We start from the raw sequence: 15,059 nt of genomic DNA on the forward strand, positions 1-15,059 counted from the left end.
ATTACACTATGAATCCTTTTACCAATTTATCAGCAAATTGAGAAGATGAATTTAAACTTCACCCTTCCAACTTCCATTGGTCTTCCAGTAACCTTATGCGCAACTTGGAGGTGTGTCTGTTTCTCAACAGGTAGGAGCCCTATTCCATGGGTTGCAGCAAATACAGATTTCTTGTGGAAGGGACCAGGCATTGCACTTATTTTGAGCACATGGATAATTCATTTTAGCTGCTCGGTCGGATACATTTTGATGCAGGCAGAGAAATGACAGGATCCTATTACATGTAACAGCGAAAAGGTACAATAAATCAGGCTATTAGGGGAACTACCAGCCAGGTATGGGTGTGATGAGGTAGCAGCCTTGGCTTGAGGCTGGTTTGGCAAGTCCTTCTTCAAACTGTCTGATGACCAAGCCCTTCAGGTGCACTTGGGATACACCTTGTAGATAAACTACCAATGTTGCTGCCGGGTTCCTTTAATTTTGTGGTGCGGTCTTAGTCTGTTGTGAAGGTGGCCTTAGAGATCTGGAGGAAGGAAAGTGGTCCTCTCTGCCAGGAAAGAACAGCTAAAGACGTTTTTTTTACTCCTACTATGTCTAAGTGAATACTGTCAAGTCTCGGTTTTTAATGTCTGGTTCAATTGTTGTCTGCTCTTTAGCTGTAAAACACAAAAATATTAAACCAGAAACTGTACTGAAACTGGGGTTTCCAGTGCATTTGATCAAGATTACTATTGTTGCCTCTAAATAGACGCTTTCTGACAGCAGAAGGACCATGGGTTAGAACCAGAATATGCTCATATAACTCCACTGGCCTGATAACACATGGAGGAGATGGCTATCACAGTAGAGCCAGGTGTTGAACCTGCAGCTGCTACAACCCAAACCCAGATATTAACCAGTAGAACCAGCAGATTGGGAATAAATGCATCATGTTATGAACCATCTATAAATGTATGGTTTACCTTCATGTTTATATAGAACCTTTAATGCGCAAATGAAGGTACCTGTTTGATAATGTCTGTGATTTTAGAGGCTATTTTGAGTTTTTCCTTTCTTTAAGAGCAGACAAACAGGGTAATTTAAAATAATGTAAATAAGATGTAATTTCTTCAGCCATATGTTGTGTGTAAAGCACTTCTTCAAAGCCAGTTTCTATTAAAATATGTGTCTAAAAGACTTCACAGCTTCATGCAGAAAGTCTTACCTCCCTTCAGATCCTCCTCGTCAAAAGGAAATGGGATATGAACCGTTTCTCCATGACCATGCATACCATGACCCTGAAGGAAAAACACCGTACGTCCATTACTGGCTGTGACTTGGTTACCAAAGCACTTCACAGTTGGAATTAAATTATTGAGAACCTTCACAAGACAAGGAAACGTTGTCGGCTTCTTAAAAAAAACATAGTCTTGCAATAAAGCAAATTGCAGCAAGGAAATTAAATGCTGTAAATGTCCAGGTAATGAATATTTGTGAACCATGTAGTTATAAACAGTATTCTATTTGTAATGTTCACTTTATGGTCACTTTGACCATGTAAAAGACTGATCTACAGCATTGTTGAAATCTCTTTTCTTCTTGTTAACCAAACACCCAGACTTTCTCAGAAACGTGGTCTTGATCAATATTTCTTTAGGCTTTCTAAATTATTATCTGGCTTGGGAACCAAATATAAGGAAATCTGCTCAGAACCGTGAGGTTTCTTTTCTCATCACTGTAACCCTGTCCAAGCAGAGCATCTAAGTTTACCTGGATCAGAACAGCAGAGTGCGTGAGAGCGTCATTCAGCATTGTCAGGACATTGGATGTAGGGACGACGCCGGGGTCATGACCCCAAGAGGTGATCAGCAGCCTGTCGAAAGCCTAAAGAGGGAAAAATGAATAAACAACACATTATCCCACAACTGCCAATGACAATTTGGAGTGGCAACTCTTTTTCTTATAGAAATTCAAAGATATGCATTCATGTAGAAACTAAAGTACACCCTCTGTCCATTCTAGGGTTTTAAGAAATAAACAACCGACATTACCAGGTTCTAAAATTAGTTCACAGTTTCATCATTTATCCAGCAAACATGAAGTCAAAATAAAATCCTTCTAATATAAAAGGGGAATAATTAGATAATTATGATTATCATGAGCTGCCATATTGTGTCAGCCTCTTACTCTGTCACTACTAACCAGATACAAATCACAATGTCATAGTCAGATATTTTACATGAAATTAATGAATTATTCTTTATTATATATTATAGCTTTCAAAGTAGTGTGATTGTAAATGTTTGAGATGGCCTGATAAAAGCATTTGTAAAGAATGGGTAATAAAGTCCCGACAGATATGGTTGGTTTACTGTCTGCAACTTTATGTCAGCAGCAACTATTCTGTAAGTAAGCAAGCTTCATAGCCATGTTTTCCAGGAACAAAAAAATAATAATAATTATGGCTTTGTCCCGTGTATGACCTGCAAACATGTCAGTCTAGCCCAGGGCAGCTGTGGCTATGATGTAGTCTACCACTGTCAATGTGTGTATGAATGGGTGAATGACTGATTGTAGTGTAAAGCGCTTTAGGGTCCTCGGACTTAATAAAGCGCTATACAAGTGCAGGCCATTTACCATTTTTACAATTTATATACTATGTACATTGTTTTACTGACCTAATTAATCTGGATTCTCCCAAGCATCCTTTCCAATGCCATTCACCACGAAAGAGAGACTGAATTGGCTGCTACAGCTTCTAGTCTGCGTCATCCGACTTGTTCTCAGCACAGAGAGCAACTGAAACTTTATCGGCCCATTTTTTGACATTCAAAGCAAATCTTTTCAAAGCAATGTTTTCTGCAGGTTTTGTCTGCACATCCTTAGCTGGAAACCCAATAATACATTTAGCAATGAAATACAAATTAGCAATGCGTCATATCAAAACAGAGAAAACATATGCTAGCATTAGCGTAGCAGTTCAGATAACTACTCTGAAGGAAAACTATGTCAGCAGAAGAATGCAGCTTTATGCGTCATGTCAAATACATTTTTAGGACCAAATTGCATCAAAACAAGCAGCTCAGAGTTGGATCGGCATATTAAAGCAGTCTTACAGAAACTCCAGTTAGGAGGATAGGAGAGACTGCAGCATCTTGAACCTCATTGGTAAGTGAGTCAAGGACACATTCCCAATACTAATATAGACCATGTAATACTGATCAAATGTCAGGTGTTATTTTACTGCACATTACAGTTACTGAGTTTTCCAGGATATTCATGGATCTTATTAACTTTAATGAAGTGTCATACTGTGACTGTGTCAGCAAATGCATTTTATTGAATGACTAACATCAAGGAACAAACAAATCTTCTGATGGTAACATCCCTAGTAAATAGTCTAGTTGTTTCCACAGGAGGGAGTTGGTTCTGCTTTCCCATCAAGCACCTTATTTGCATATTGCAGGTATTCTGCAGAGAATGTATTGTACTATTTTTCCTTTTGTTCTGTTCTCACATATTCCCAAGATCAGATTTCAAGCCTAAAAGGAGGAAAAATATTAGCTCACCATGACGTATAATCACAAAGTACTTGGTGCTATATTAAGGAATGAAGGTCAGCAGGGACATAGGAGACAGCGAATCATCTAATTACCCGCCTGTGACTGAAAGCAAGGTCAAAATTTTAAACGATGGCTCCTGAGAGCTGCTACTGTTTAGCTTCATGTGAGACTTCTCCTATCTGCCCTTTTTACCTTCTTGCAACCATTTTGAACTCCCTTATCTGAATAATCATTAACCTGCTCTCACCTGGAAAATGTCCGGCAGTTTTCTGAGCCTGGAGCCCTTGGAGAGCAGCAGAGATGGCGGGCCTTGGCCCGTCACGTGGTACAGATACAGCTTGAACCAGATGGAGCTCACCTCAGGGATGGCTGGGCCAATGTGCTGCAGGGTGAAACAAATAAACATGTAGATAAACAGATAAGGAGCAGGAAACTAAGCCAACACACCAAAACACAGACATGCCCAGTTATTATTAGCCGCATAATTATTTTCATTAAATAAAAACAAGATTTGAGTTAAAACAAGAAGAATTAATCAAATTCCACTTCAGTGAGCCGCAGCAGTGTGAGAATAAGCAACAGCGTGAATGGCACAACAAGAGTTTAACTTGTCTCCGTCTGTCTCACTGGGCTCAGCTAGAGAGCTGGAGGAGAGCCAAGCAGAGGAATTACTCATGAGCCTTGCCTCCCTCCTCCCTCCTCTCTTTGTGCAGCCTCGATGCTGGGCAACTGCAGGCTGAGAAATCACAGAGTGTATACACACACACACATTTACAGATCACTCTGGAACCTCAATTGTGTACACCAGACAAGATGGCAAACACAACAAGAGCCCACAACACATTCATTATCTGTCTCCTAACCTGCAAACAAAAAGACCCCCCTTCCTGTCTTGACGTACACAGAAACAGCACAATGTCCCTGTTGTTCCCTCTTCCTCCAGGATTCATACCTGAGGTGTGCAGCTGCTGATGGGTCTGATCTCGTTGCTGAGCGGCGCCATTGAGACCAGTAGCTTGTAGTTTTTGTTCAGGACGCGGCTGCAGGTGGCCTGGTCCAGACCCAGCAGGCTCTCGCAGCGCAGCATGTCCAAAGGAAAACCTGGAGACAAGAGGAAACAAATATTAGCACTCCTTTGACAAATGGGACAGGAATCAAGTACAAACAGAGTGGATGGATGCAACTTAAATGTTTTTATGCTAGGCGTTTTGTTTTCCATTAAAGCAACACTATTTATTCAGTAAAAAGATGTGTTTGTGCTTGATGCAGTATTAATGAAAAGGAAGAAGACCACCAGGGCCTTCTAATAAGGTCTCAGATGTCTCGATTTGTTTCAAACATTTGTTTGAAAATGATGGAAGATATAGTTTTCAAGGCTTTATTATTCTGACTGAATTCCTCAGAAAAACGAAAGAATGTCAAAAACTGAAATCTGTTTACAAATCAAAAGGCTAAAAGTGAAAATGTTGCAAGAAACTGATGACTTATTTAGGAAATACCAGTTTCCAGAAAAAACTCCAGCAGTACGGCATAAGCTGCGGACAACTAGTGGCAAAACTGCAATAAAAGCAAATCAAAGTAGCATAAAGCTGCAGAAATTTTAACCAGATGTTCTGAAATGTTCTTAGACATTTTCTACCTTTAACATTCACAGTGTAAAACATCAAAAACATTTGCTTTTAAACTACACCCTGAAAAGCTCAACTTCCTTCGGTCTCCCAGCTATCCGCCTATATGCGCAATTTGCAGTTACTCATGCTTCTCTCCAACTGGGACCTGTATTTCACCGAGAGTCCAGCGTATTAATCCTAGTTTCCTCTGGGCCTGATTAAGCCCCTGTATTCATCGACATGGAGATCAGAGATTGTTCACTGCAGCTGCTTTGTGAGGTGCTTTAGGCTGCAGGCAGAGCAGTGGCTGGATGGGGGTCAATAACTAACTTAAACCGCCACAATCTCACCTTGATGGTTTTGTTCATGCTCTAAACAGCTGAGGGGTTTGCACGTTTAAATCGGGGGCAAGCTGGTTTCCTGGTCTAACCCAAAAGATCCCACCAAGAGCCTGGAAAGACCATCCATGCTGCGGCTGGTTTCACAATGTAAATTGTAGCTGTGAAAATAATTAAAGCTATTTATTTACTAATACATTTTTGGAAATGTAGGTGCTTATTTAATCCTGGCAAATACCATAAGCAGATTTGTTAGTTTCCCCTACTTTTTAATCCTGTTTTAAAACCTGTGAAATGGCTACTAATATTAATAATAAATTAAATTAGATTAAATTAGATAGATTAAAATGTTCCCTGATTGATGATATTGCAACCAAACATTTACTAAAAAAAGATCACATTGAAAAACGTATTTTCAAGCATACTTCTAGAAAAAGACACTTATATTGTAATCATATCGAGCACTAAGAAGGTGGTATTAATACCGTTCTTTCTATGTCATCATAGGCAGTTGCAGAAAGCACATCAAGTTCCCGCTTCTTAATCACTTAGACTAATTGCATTCATTCCTTAAATGAACAGTTAACATAAGGCACAGTGTGGCTTCAGTCAGAAGGATTTGCCTGCTTAAGGAAGACAGCGAGGTGAGACAATCAGAGCCGAGGCATGAAGCCAAGTCGAACAAAATACATCTGCCGCCACAACGGTGTCTACGCAGAACCCAGAGGTTTGCTTTATTGCTGTGGGCCGACAAATTCTGCGCTGCTCCACCTTGAGACAAGAGACAAACAATGCAACTCGTATTCAGCCGTTAACAGGCGCATATTCAACTACAGAAAGAGAATCATTAAAGGCAGCTTTGGGTGAATCAGAGATGTGTTCTGCCAATAGCTGAACAGAAACAGGATCCACTTCCTCTTTGTGGCTTCCAGATGAGCTCCAGGATCTTAATTACTTATCGATTTTAAGACTGCAGGACACCAGGGAACAAAAAACTCATTTACCAATAGCTGTTAACAACTGTTGTAATGACAGTACATTAAAAAAAACTATTAATTTAAACTCTAAAACCGCTGCTGGTTGAGGTTTATACAACAATGCAACACATTACATTGTTTTTCCTGTATAAATATAACTTGCAAAATTGACTGAATACACAGTAACAATCCCACATAACGAAAGGTCAAGCAAAAATAACCAAAAAGAGAGCCAGATTATCTCAAAAACAATCTTTAAATGATTTAAAACAAAAAAATAAATAAGGATCAACAAATAAACAGGAACAACTTAAAGCATCTGGAAAACTTCTGCAAAACACAGAAGGACTAGGGTCCTTTAATTTGTACAAAAAAATTTTTTTAATCATGATGTTATTTTACCTAATGACATTTAAACCTCCATGGTTCTTCCTGAACACATTAAAACAATGAAATTCTTTAATCAGCTAAATTAAATAAATGAGGAAAATTTTTATTTCAAATTTACAGTCTGCAAAGGAAAACATATTTGTTATGTTACTGCAACATAAAAAGTATTATAGTATACAGCGGATATATTTAATCAATTTCCAGGGTATATAAATTCTGCAAGATTCAACAGGTTTTAAGTTTGCATCAAAGCTCTTTTATAAGCATATATTCCCTCTGGATTACAAGTCTCTTGGCTGAACATTTCTGCTTCAGTTTCGCTGTTTCCATGCAGAGGTTTGAGCGTTTTCTTTTTTTTTATTAATCATTGCAAAATGTTGCCTGGAATTTATGACAAATGATACCCTCTGGCAGAAAAATACCTACTAGAACACTGTAGCGACACGCAGGAAACTAGGAGAAAACATTAGCTTGTATTTACAACGTTTGCCGTTCAGATCAGGCACAATTTCTAATCTGGGGTGGCGCTGCAGCAGCTCATTACAAAAAAAAAAAAAAAAAGACCATCCAAATTTAGACATTATAAGTTTAATATTTGATAAATGGATGGATATGTTCAGGTACCGTACAGAATTTTAAAAAAGTATTTATACTCTAAACATTTTTACATTTTGTTACAACCAAAACCTGCAATATTTTTTATATTTTATATGACAGACTAACAAAAAGTACTGCATTGTTAGAAAATGTAAGGAAATTTCTAAATGTTACATTTCTGAAAAGTGGGGTGTGCATGTAAATTCAGCACTTTTTACTATATTACTCCTAAATAAAATCAATTACAACCAATGGCTAACAAAATAGTATTTAGGGTACTTGTGTGTAATTTATTTCAGTATAAACCCAACTGCTCTGAAGGCCTCAGAGGCTTGTTAGAGAACATTAGTGAACAAATAGAGAATAAAGCAAGTTTAGGTTGAAACACAAAATCCCAAGCTTTGAACATCTAACTGAGCAGTATTCAATCCATCATGAGCAAAGGGACAACATATAACACCGCTGCACCACCTACTAAGATATGGTCATCCACCTGAACTGACAGACCAGGCAAGAAAAGCATTCATCGGAGATTCTCCAAATCTCAGATTAATGAGTTCCCAGAGCCAATGGTAACTGTGAAGGAACTAGACGAGATCCACAACTCAGGAGTGGGAATCTGTCAACACAACAGCTATTATTTGAGCATTCCCCAAATCAGAACTTGATTGAAGAGAGGCAAGAAGAAGGGCCATGTTGAAATAGTCATAAAACATTCTGAATGCATTTTACCACAAGCTATGTAGGGGACACAGCAAACATGCAAGAAAGTGATTTGGTCAGATGGAATGACAAGTAAACGTTTTTTCCTTCATGTAATGCGTGGTAATATAGAACACTGCATTTTATCTTGAATACACACTAGCCAATGTGAAACATGGTTGTAGCAGAATCATGCTCTGGGAATGCTTTTCTCCAGCAAAGACATGGAAGCTGATGTGAAGATGGATGGAGCCGAGTTCATGACTATCATGGAACAAATAATGTTAGAAGTTGCAAAAGACTCGGGACTTCCAACGCGACGACAACACAAAGAAATACTGTCAGAGGAACAAAGGAATGGTTTAGATCAAACCATGCTCATAAATGGCCCAGTCAAAGTTTAGACATTTTTGGTTGTGAGATCAAAACTTTAAGGGATAAGAATAATTTTGCAAGGAGTCATGATCTTTAAGATAAAAAAGAGATCAAATTTAAAAAACAAAAACATATACAGCATAAATACCTATATTTGGAATATCAGGTCCTTGATCCTGAGTGAGTTCTTTGTTGTAGCGTAGGAAGAGGATGGTGTTTTTAAGGGTGAGAGCATGGTCAAAGTAACGCTGAGCCTCACCCTCTGCTGTACTCTCCACCTGAGTAAAAAAACAGGTATTTTTAAAATAATTTATCAGTTTTGGTACCTATTGGTTTTTAAAAGGAAATGACAATATTTGGCAAACTTTTACTGCAAATTTATGTCTAGGGAAATAAAAAATAAAAAATTTGAATTGACCTTCTCCAACTCAGCCAGGAAGCTATCAAGAGTCTCATCAGACAGCTTCCCCACCTCAAACATGGTCACCGCGTGGCTCTTCAGGTTCTGATGGGACAGTGCAACAAAAATGTAGATCTAAGTTGAAACATGTTTTCTTTTCAGGTAAAAATAATGTAGCACGTTCAATGGCTGCACAGACCGGGGACAGGTTGCCCATCATCAGGAAGGCTGTGAGCGTGGAGTCGAACAGGAAGGCGATCCTCTTAGTGGGAGCTGCTGGGATGCTTAGGCTGCTAACGCTGCCCGTGTCTCCTGCTGAGAAAGAAACATTATTCATACAACAGGAGAAATTGTAATACACTCGTTACAACAAAGACAATTAGCTGTCAATTACTCCCCCTAATTGCAGATATTAGCATATGGTTTTTGTAAAAATTCATGTATTCTGAACACCCCTCCCTCTCACATAGATTAATTTAAACTTATTTGCATGTAAATGTTGCTGATCAACAGACCCTTTGATAATATCCAATTTGCAAGCAACTCTGCCAGCTTAACGTGAACAACGAAATTGAAATTAGGCCAAAATGAGACCACTTTAGACAAACACCTATTAGCGTGAAAATTACTTATAGCAGCACTGCTGAGCTTTCTTAGGGGTTAATTAGCGGTGCAGATTTGGAAGTTCAGAAGCAGCAATCATAAAGTGCTCCATGTGCACATGTCAGCAAGTGTAATTATTTCCACACGATGCAGAATATGCCTGGGATTGTGCATGGGTGTGAGACCTTGGTCTTCCAGGCTTGTGGTGTCTGTATCTGTGGCCGAGGAGCCTCCTTCCATGACGGGACTGCCCTGTTCCCAGGACAGCAGCATCTTCTGGGGGTCCATGGTGCTCCTACAACAGAACAGCAGATTTAATTGCTAATTATGATTTATGGTGGTGATCAGAGTAGAGAAAGCCCATACTTGAGTCTGTTAACAGATGGGGCGTTCTTCCAGCTGGGGTGAAGCTGCTCCGAGCTGAACACCGGGCCTTTCTTCACTGCAAAGCCGAGGCGACAGTACATGGAAACCGCATTCTAATCAAACAAGAGGAACACACAGCCTACATGAAACTTTGTATTCATGGACCATTTTTCCAAGCAGTTATATCTGATGAGGATACACTAGGAAAATGCTTTGACAAAGTGCTGATAACATGTCTGCATAGACTGATTAAAAATGAGAAGGAGTGCACTGATCTAACGACACGATTTTAGACTGAAGTGATTTCTTGCTTGCTAATTCATGAGAAATGCTAAGAGCTTTTGAATCTGGAAAGAAAACATTGTATTTTATTTCAAATCTTTTGGAAATCCAGTTCAGCATAGCTTGTTTATTCTCTTGAGTGCCTTGTTGTGTTGTCTAACATTGTTTTATGTCTGTTTATTCCTTATTTTTACTTATTCTCTTAAGGTACATTCAACCATGATGCTATCCAATGTGTAAGTGCACCAGGCCCTCCTACGATGAAGCACCCCCACAACATGATGCTGCCACACCTTACTTCATAGTAAGGATGGTGTTCTCATGCTTGCAAGCTTCCCTCTTATCCCCTCAAATGTAGAATACTGATTCATTTGTCCCCTTAATGGGAAAATTCAGTGCATCACCAGCAATAATGGTCATTATGGCCAAACACTTCAGTCGGGTTTCATCAGGATGTCTCTAACATTAAGGTCTTTGCCCCTGGGTGCATTCACAAACAGAAATCCGGCTTGTTGTGTTGCTTTTGGAGTAAAGGGTTTTTCCTCTCTGAACGGCCCTTTAGCAAATCTCTGTAAGGAATGGTTTTACAGCTTCAGTCAGCATCTTCACACGATCTTTTGCTTTTGTTCTGGGGTTAATTCGCACAATCGCAGCAAACAACTATTATCATTTATCCTCATTCCTGAACAGTTTGACAACTGGGCATTTCCATTGTGTTTATGGGTAGATATAAATGACCACAATCACAAGGCGCCTTTCGGCAATTTAAAGTTTTACTAAAGGATGAGCGAGACTTGTAGAAGTCCATAATTATTTTCCTGATCACTTGGCTGATGTCTTTTGATTTTTTATTTATTACTTTTAATTATAATTGCATGGATAAATCTCAGTTGCACACTATTTAATTTCATAATGTCCAGAAAAAATAAACAGCATAAGATGCTAATCTGCTGGTGTAAAACATTTAAGTACTTCAGGGCCACTTTTATTTAATGTCTATATGTGCTCACTAGCTTAAATTATGGAGTTCTACAACATCTCTCGCCATATGTATGCTGAGGACACACATTGTTATGTTTCTGTGTTACATCAGTCCTGTGTAGCCATAATATGTATAGGAAAGAATTTCATCCAGCTTAATGCAAAAAATACAAGTAATTGCTTTTGGCACTGAACCTGCAAGCTGCAACCCAAGAGGTCATCACACACCTAGATTTAATGAAGCTAAAGACCACAGAGGATGCAAGAATCCTAGGTGTCGTTATGAATTAAGAACAAAATTTCAATCTCTCCATAAAGTCAATCGCTAAATTACGACTAACATCTTATGACATTATGACAAAAGATACAGGAAAACTATTTCATGTTTTTATTTCTAGTAGGTTAGATTATTGTAATAGTGATTTTACCACTCTCTATCAAGCAGCTGCAGTTCATCCAAAATACTGCTGCTGGAGTCCTGACCAACACCTGAAAGACTAATCATATCACATCAGTCATTAAATTACTGCACAGGCTTCCTGTTTTTAGAATGAAAGGTTTTAAAATCTTGCAATAACCAATATGGAACTGACTGATTTTAGACCTAAAAAGCATTTTAAAGTTTCTTGTAAGAATGAACCATGAAGACCCCTCAGATCATCAGAGAGCGGTTCACTCAGCGTTTCCAGGACAAGAAGCAAACGAGGGAAACGTAATTTTACATATTTTGGTTCATTTTCTCTCTTTGGTTTGGTGCATAGTCTGGTTGAATTTTCATTGTAAGCAAATCAGAGTTTAGTTGAAAGTGAACTGAAACCCACGTTTTCAGGCTGAATGGATTTCCCTTGTTTGGTCCGCACCAGAGTTTGGACAAGACTTTTCACACTAGCCTGAAACAAAGAGGACTATCCAAGTAGAGGGAATCTGCTCCGTTTAATGCAGACCAAACAGTTGGAATGTTTGGTCTGCATTAAACATACAGGTTTCATTTTATGGGGTGCTTAAAATTAGCCATTATTCTTTTTATACATTTATTGTTTTAATGTAGTTTTCTTTACTTTTGTTCTTTGATTTTCCTGTAAAGCACTTTAAATTACTTTGTGTATGAACAGTGTAATGGACACATTTATGAAAAGCTGAGATGTAATGGGATATTAATGGCGTTTTTGCAGCTGTGAGCATACTTTATTTAAATTGCTTTAGCAGCATACATCTATCATTTCTTAACCCTTTAAGCCACAACCAACAGATGCAGCACCCTGAATCAAACTATATGAATAAACTGGAGTAAAAAGGTACAAAAACACATTTTTCTGCATGTTTTTCCAACATCATTTGGAAGGATATTAAGTTGGATTTTAAAAAGTTTACACAGTGCTCTGCTTCTCAGATGAAAGCCGGGTACTGAGGACCCATTAATCATCCGCTGTGTTGAACTTAGGCACCTTCAAGCTAAATATTGAGGAAGAAAAGGCAGTTTGGAGAATTCCGCTTGTTGTTACAATAAGAGCAACTCTGCATTAGCTCCTACATCGTGATATTCGATCTCTGCTCAGAGGCCTAAGTCCTTAACGCAGGCTGTCGCCAGGTTGAATCCAGGCCTGACAATGTCTACTGCATACCCTTCCCCTGGTCTCGCCACCCTATTTCCTGTCGACTTACTTTTTTTTTTTACTTGTAAAATAAAGGCCACTAGTGCCTAAAAAAAGTGCCTGTAAAGCTTTCCTTTTCAAAGGTATGTGTGTGGGTGGGTGTTTGTAAAGAGTTGTGCACACAAGCGTTACGAGAGTGAGAAAGCACAGGAAAAGATGATGGAGGCTCAGTAAGAGAAACAGATTTCTCTTTGGAGTTGCACTCATGTTTTAAATGAGATCTTTACTTTTTCAGTTCGGTCCTCAACCTTTTTGACATTTTAATTATTCGCTTTTCTGCTAATAAATAAATATTAAAAGGTTTTATTTAATATTAGGGACTTTTTAATTTTCTTTTTTGATTTTAAGAAGTAGCTGAGAAATTAATCGCAAAATAGAAATCACTAGTGGCAGCCTGGTTAAAAGTTATGAAGTCTAACTGTACAAACAGAAGGCCATGTATCATGTATATATAAACAGCTATTACCAACAAACAGTGGCAAATAGCCTGAAATTCTGCAGGAGATAAACCTTCTTTAAGGATGAAAATCTCTCCTTCAAGAATCTTCTAAGAGCAAGCTGGACATACTTGCACTGTACAAACACATATCTACAGGGGTTGGACAATGAAACTGAAACACCTGGTTTTAGACCACAATAATTTATTAGTATGGTGTAGGGCCTCCTTTTGCGGCCAATACAGCGTCAATTCGTCTTGGGAATGACATATACAAGTCTTGCACAGCGGTCAGAGGGATTTTAAGCCATTCTTCTTGCAGGATAGTGGCCAGGTCACTACGTGATACTGGTGGAGGAAAACGTTTCCTGACTCGCTCCTCCAAAACACCCCAAAGTGGCTCAATAATATTTAGATCTGGTGACTGTGCAGGACATGGGAGATGCTCAACTTCACTTTCATGTTCATCAAACCAATCTTTCACCAGTCTTGCTGTGTGTATTGGTGCAATGTCATCCTGATACACGGCACCACCTTCAGGATACATTGTTTGAACCATTGGATGCACATGGTCCTCAAGAATGGTTCGGTAGTCCTTGGCAGTGACGCGCCCATCTAGAACAAGTATTGGGCCAAGGGAATGCCATGATATGGCAGCCCAAACCATCACTGATCCACCCCCATGCTTCCCTCTGGGCATGCAACAGTCTGGGTGGTACGCTTCTTTGGGGCTTCTCCACACCGTAACTCTCCCGGATGTGGGGAAAACAGTAAAGGTGGACTCATCAGAGAACAATACATGTTTCTCATTGTCCACAGCCCAAGATTTGTGCTCCTTCCACCATTGAAACCGACGTTTGGCATTGGCATGAGTGACCAAAGGTTTGGCTGTAGCAGCCCGGCCGTGTATATTGACCCTGTGGAGATCCCGACGGACAGTTCTGGTGGAAACAGGAGAGTTGAGGTGCACAATTAATTCTGCAGTGATTTGGGCAGCCGTGGTTTTATGTTTTTTGGATACAATCCGGGTTAGCACCCGAACATCCCTTTCAGACAGCTTCCTCTTGCATCCACAGTTAATCCTGTTGGATGTGGTTCGTCCTTCTTGGTGGTATGCTGACATTACCCTGGATACCGTGGCTCTTGATACATCACAAAGACTTGCTGTCTTGGTCACAGATGGGCCAGCAAGACGTGCACCAACAATTTGTTCTCTTTTGAACTCTGGTATGTCACCCATAATGTTGTGTGCATTTCAATATTTTGAGCAAAACTGTGCTCTTACCCTGCTAATTGAACCTTCACACTCTGCTCTTACTGGTGCAATGTGCAATCAATGAAGACTGGCTACCAGGCTGGTCCAATTTAGCCATGAAACCTCCCACACTAAAATGACAGGTGTTTCAGTTTCATTGTCCAACCCCTGTAGCATATCTGGGTTTAATAAATGGTCAGATTGTTGCATTATGTTTTATTTCTTCTGCATTAGCTGATTGTAGAAGAGACAAACAGTTTAAAAATAGAGCGGGGGAAAAAACAGTAGCTTGTTTCATCCAATAATGAAGCCTACTTCAGATAAGAAAATACATTTCTTTCGGTGCCACATTTTAAAGCAGGACTGAATCTTCACAGATTTACACTCATATTAAAAGCAGAACCATATCATTTCACTATATCATCCTGACGTTGTGCGGTACAACCCACCTTCACTAAATCCAAGTCGATCTCCAGCACATTGGCTAGCTGAGAGCCACAGAGGGAGGATGGTTCAGGAGGAAAAAAAAACTGATCAGTAACTAAATAAAGAG

General features: G+C 39.3%; 1 protein-coding gene across 2 annotated transcripts in view; it reads right to left on the minus strand.

Annotated features, from left to right (window-relative positions):
• fam91a1 (family with sequence similarity 91 member A1) overlaps positions 1-15,059 on the minus strand; it is a 36,018-nt gene that overhangs the window by 6,070 nt on the left and 14,889 nt on the right. The window contains exons 10-19 of one of the 2 annotated variants that reach the window (XM_047383930.1): positions 14,956-14,994; positions 9,901-10,013; positions 9,720-9,829; positions 9,131-9,243; positions 8,950-9,036; positions 8,680-8,809; positions 4,495-4,643; positions 3,790-3,924; positions 1,750-1,863; positions 1,205-1,277 (exon numbers count right to left, since the gene is read on the minus strand). In XM_047383930.1, the coding sequence (XP_047239886.1) occupies positions 1,205-1,277; positions 1,750-1,863; positions 3,790-3,924; positions 4,495-4,643; positions 8,680-8,809; positions 8,950-9,036; positions 9,131-9,243; positions 9,720-9,829; positions 9,901-10,013; positions 14,956-14,994 (1,063 nt within the window). Of the gene's footprint in view, positions 1-1,204; positions 1,278-1,749; positions 1,864-3,789; positions 3,925-4,494; positions 4,644-8,679; positions 8,810-8,949; positions 9,037-9,130; positions 9,247-9,719; positions 9,830-9,900; positions 10,014-14,955; positions 14,995-15,059 lie in introns of both variants that reach the window. The other variant, XM_047383929.1, reaches the window with a different exon arrangement.

This window comes from Girardinichthys multiradiatus, chromosome 13 (genome assembly GCF_021462225.1).
Source record: "Girardinichthys multiradiatus isolate DD_20200921_A chromosome 13, DD_fGirMul_XY1, whole genome shotgun sequence".
Lineage (NCBI taxonomy): Eukaryota > Metazoa > Chordata > Actinopteri > Cyprinodontiformes > Goodeidae > Girardinichthys > Girardinichthys multiradiatus.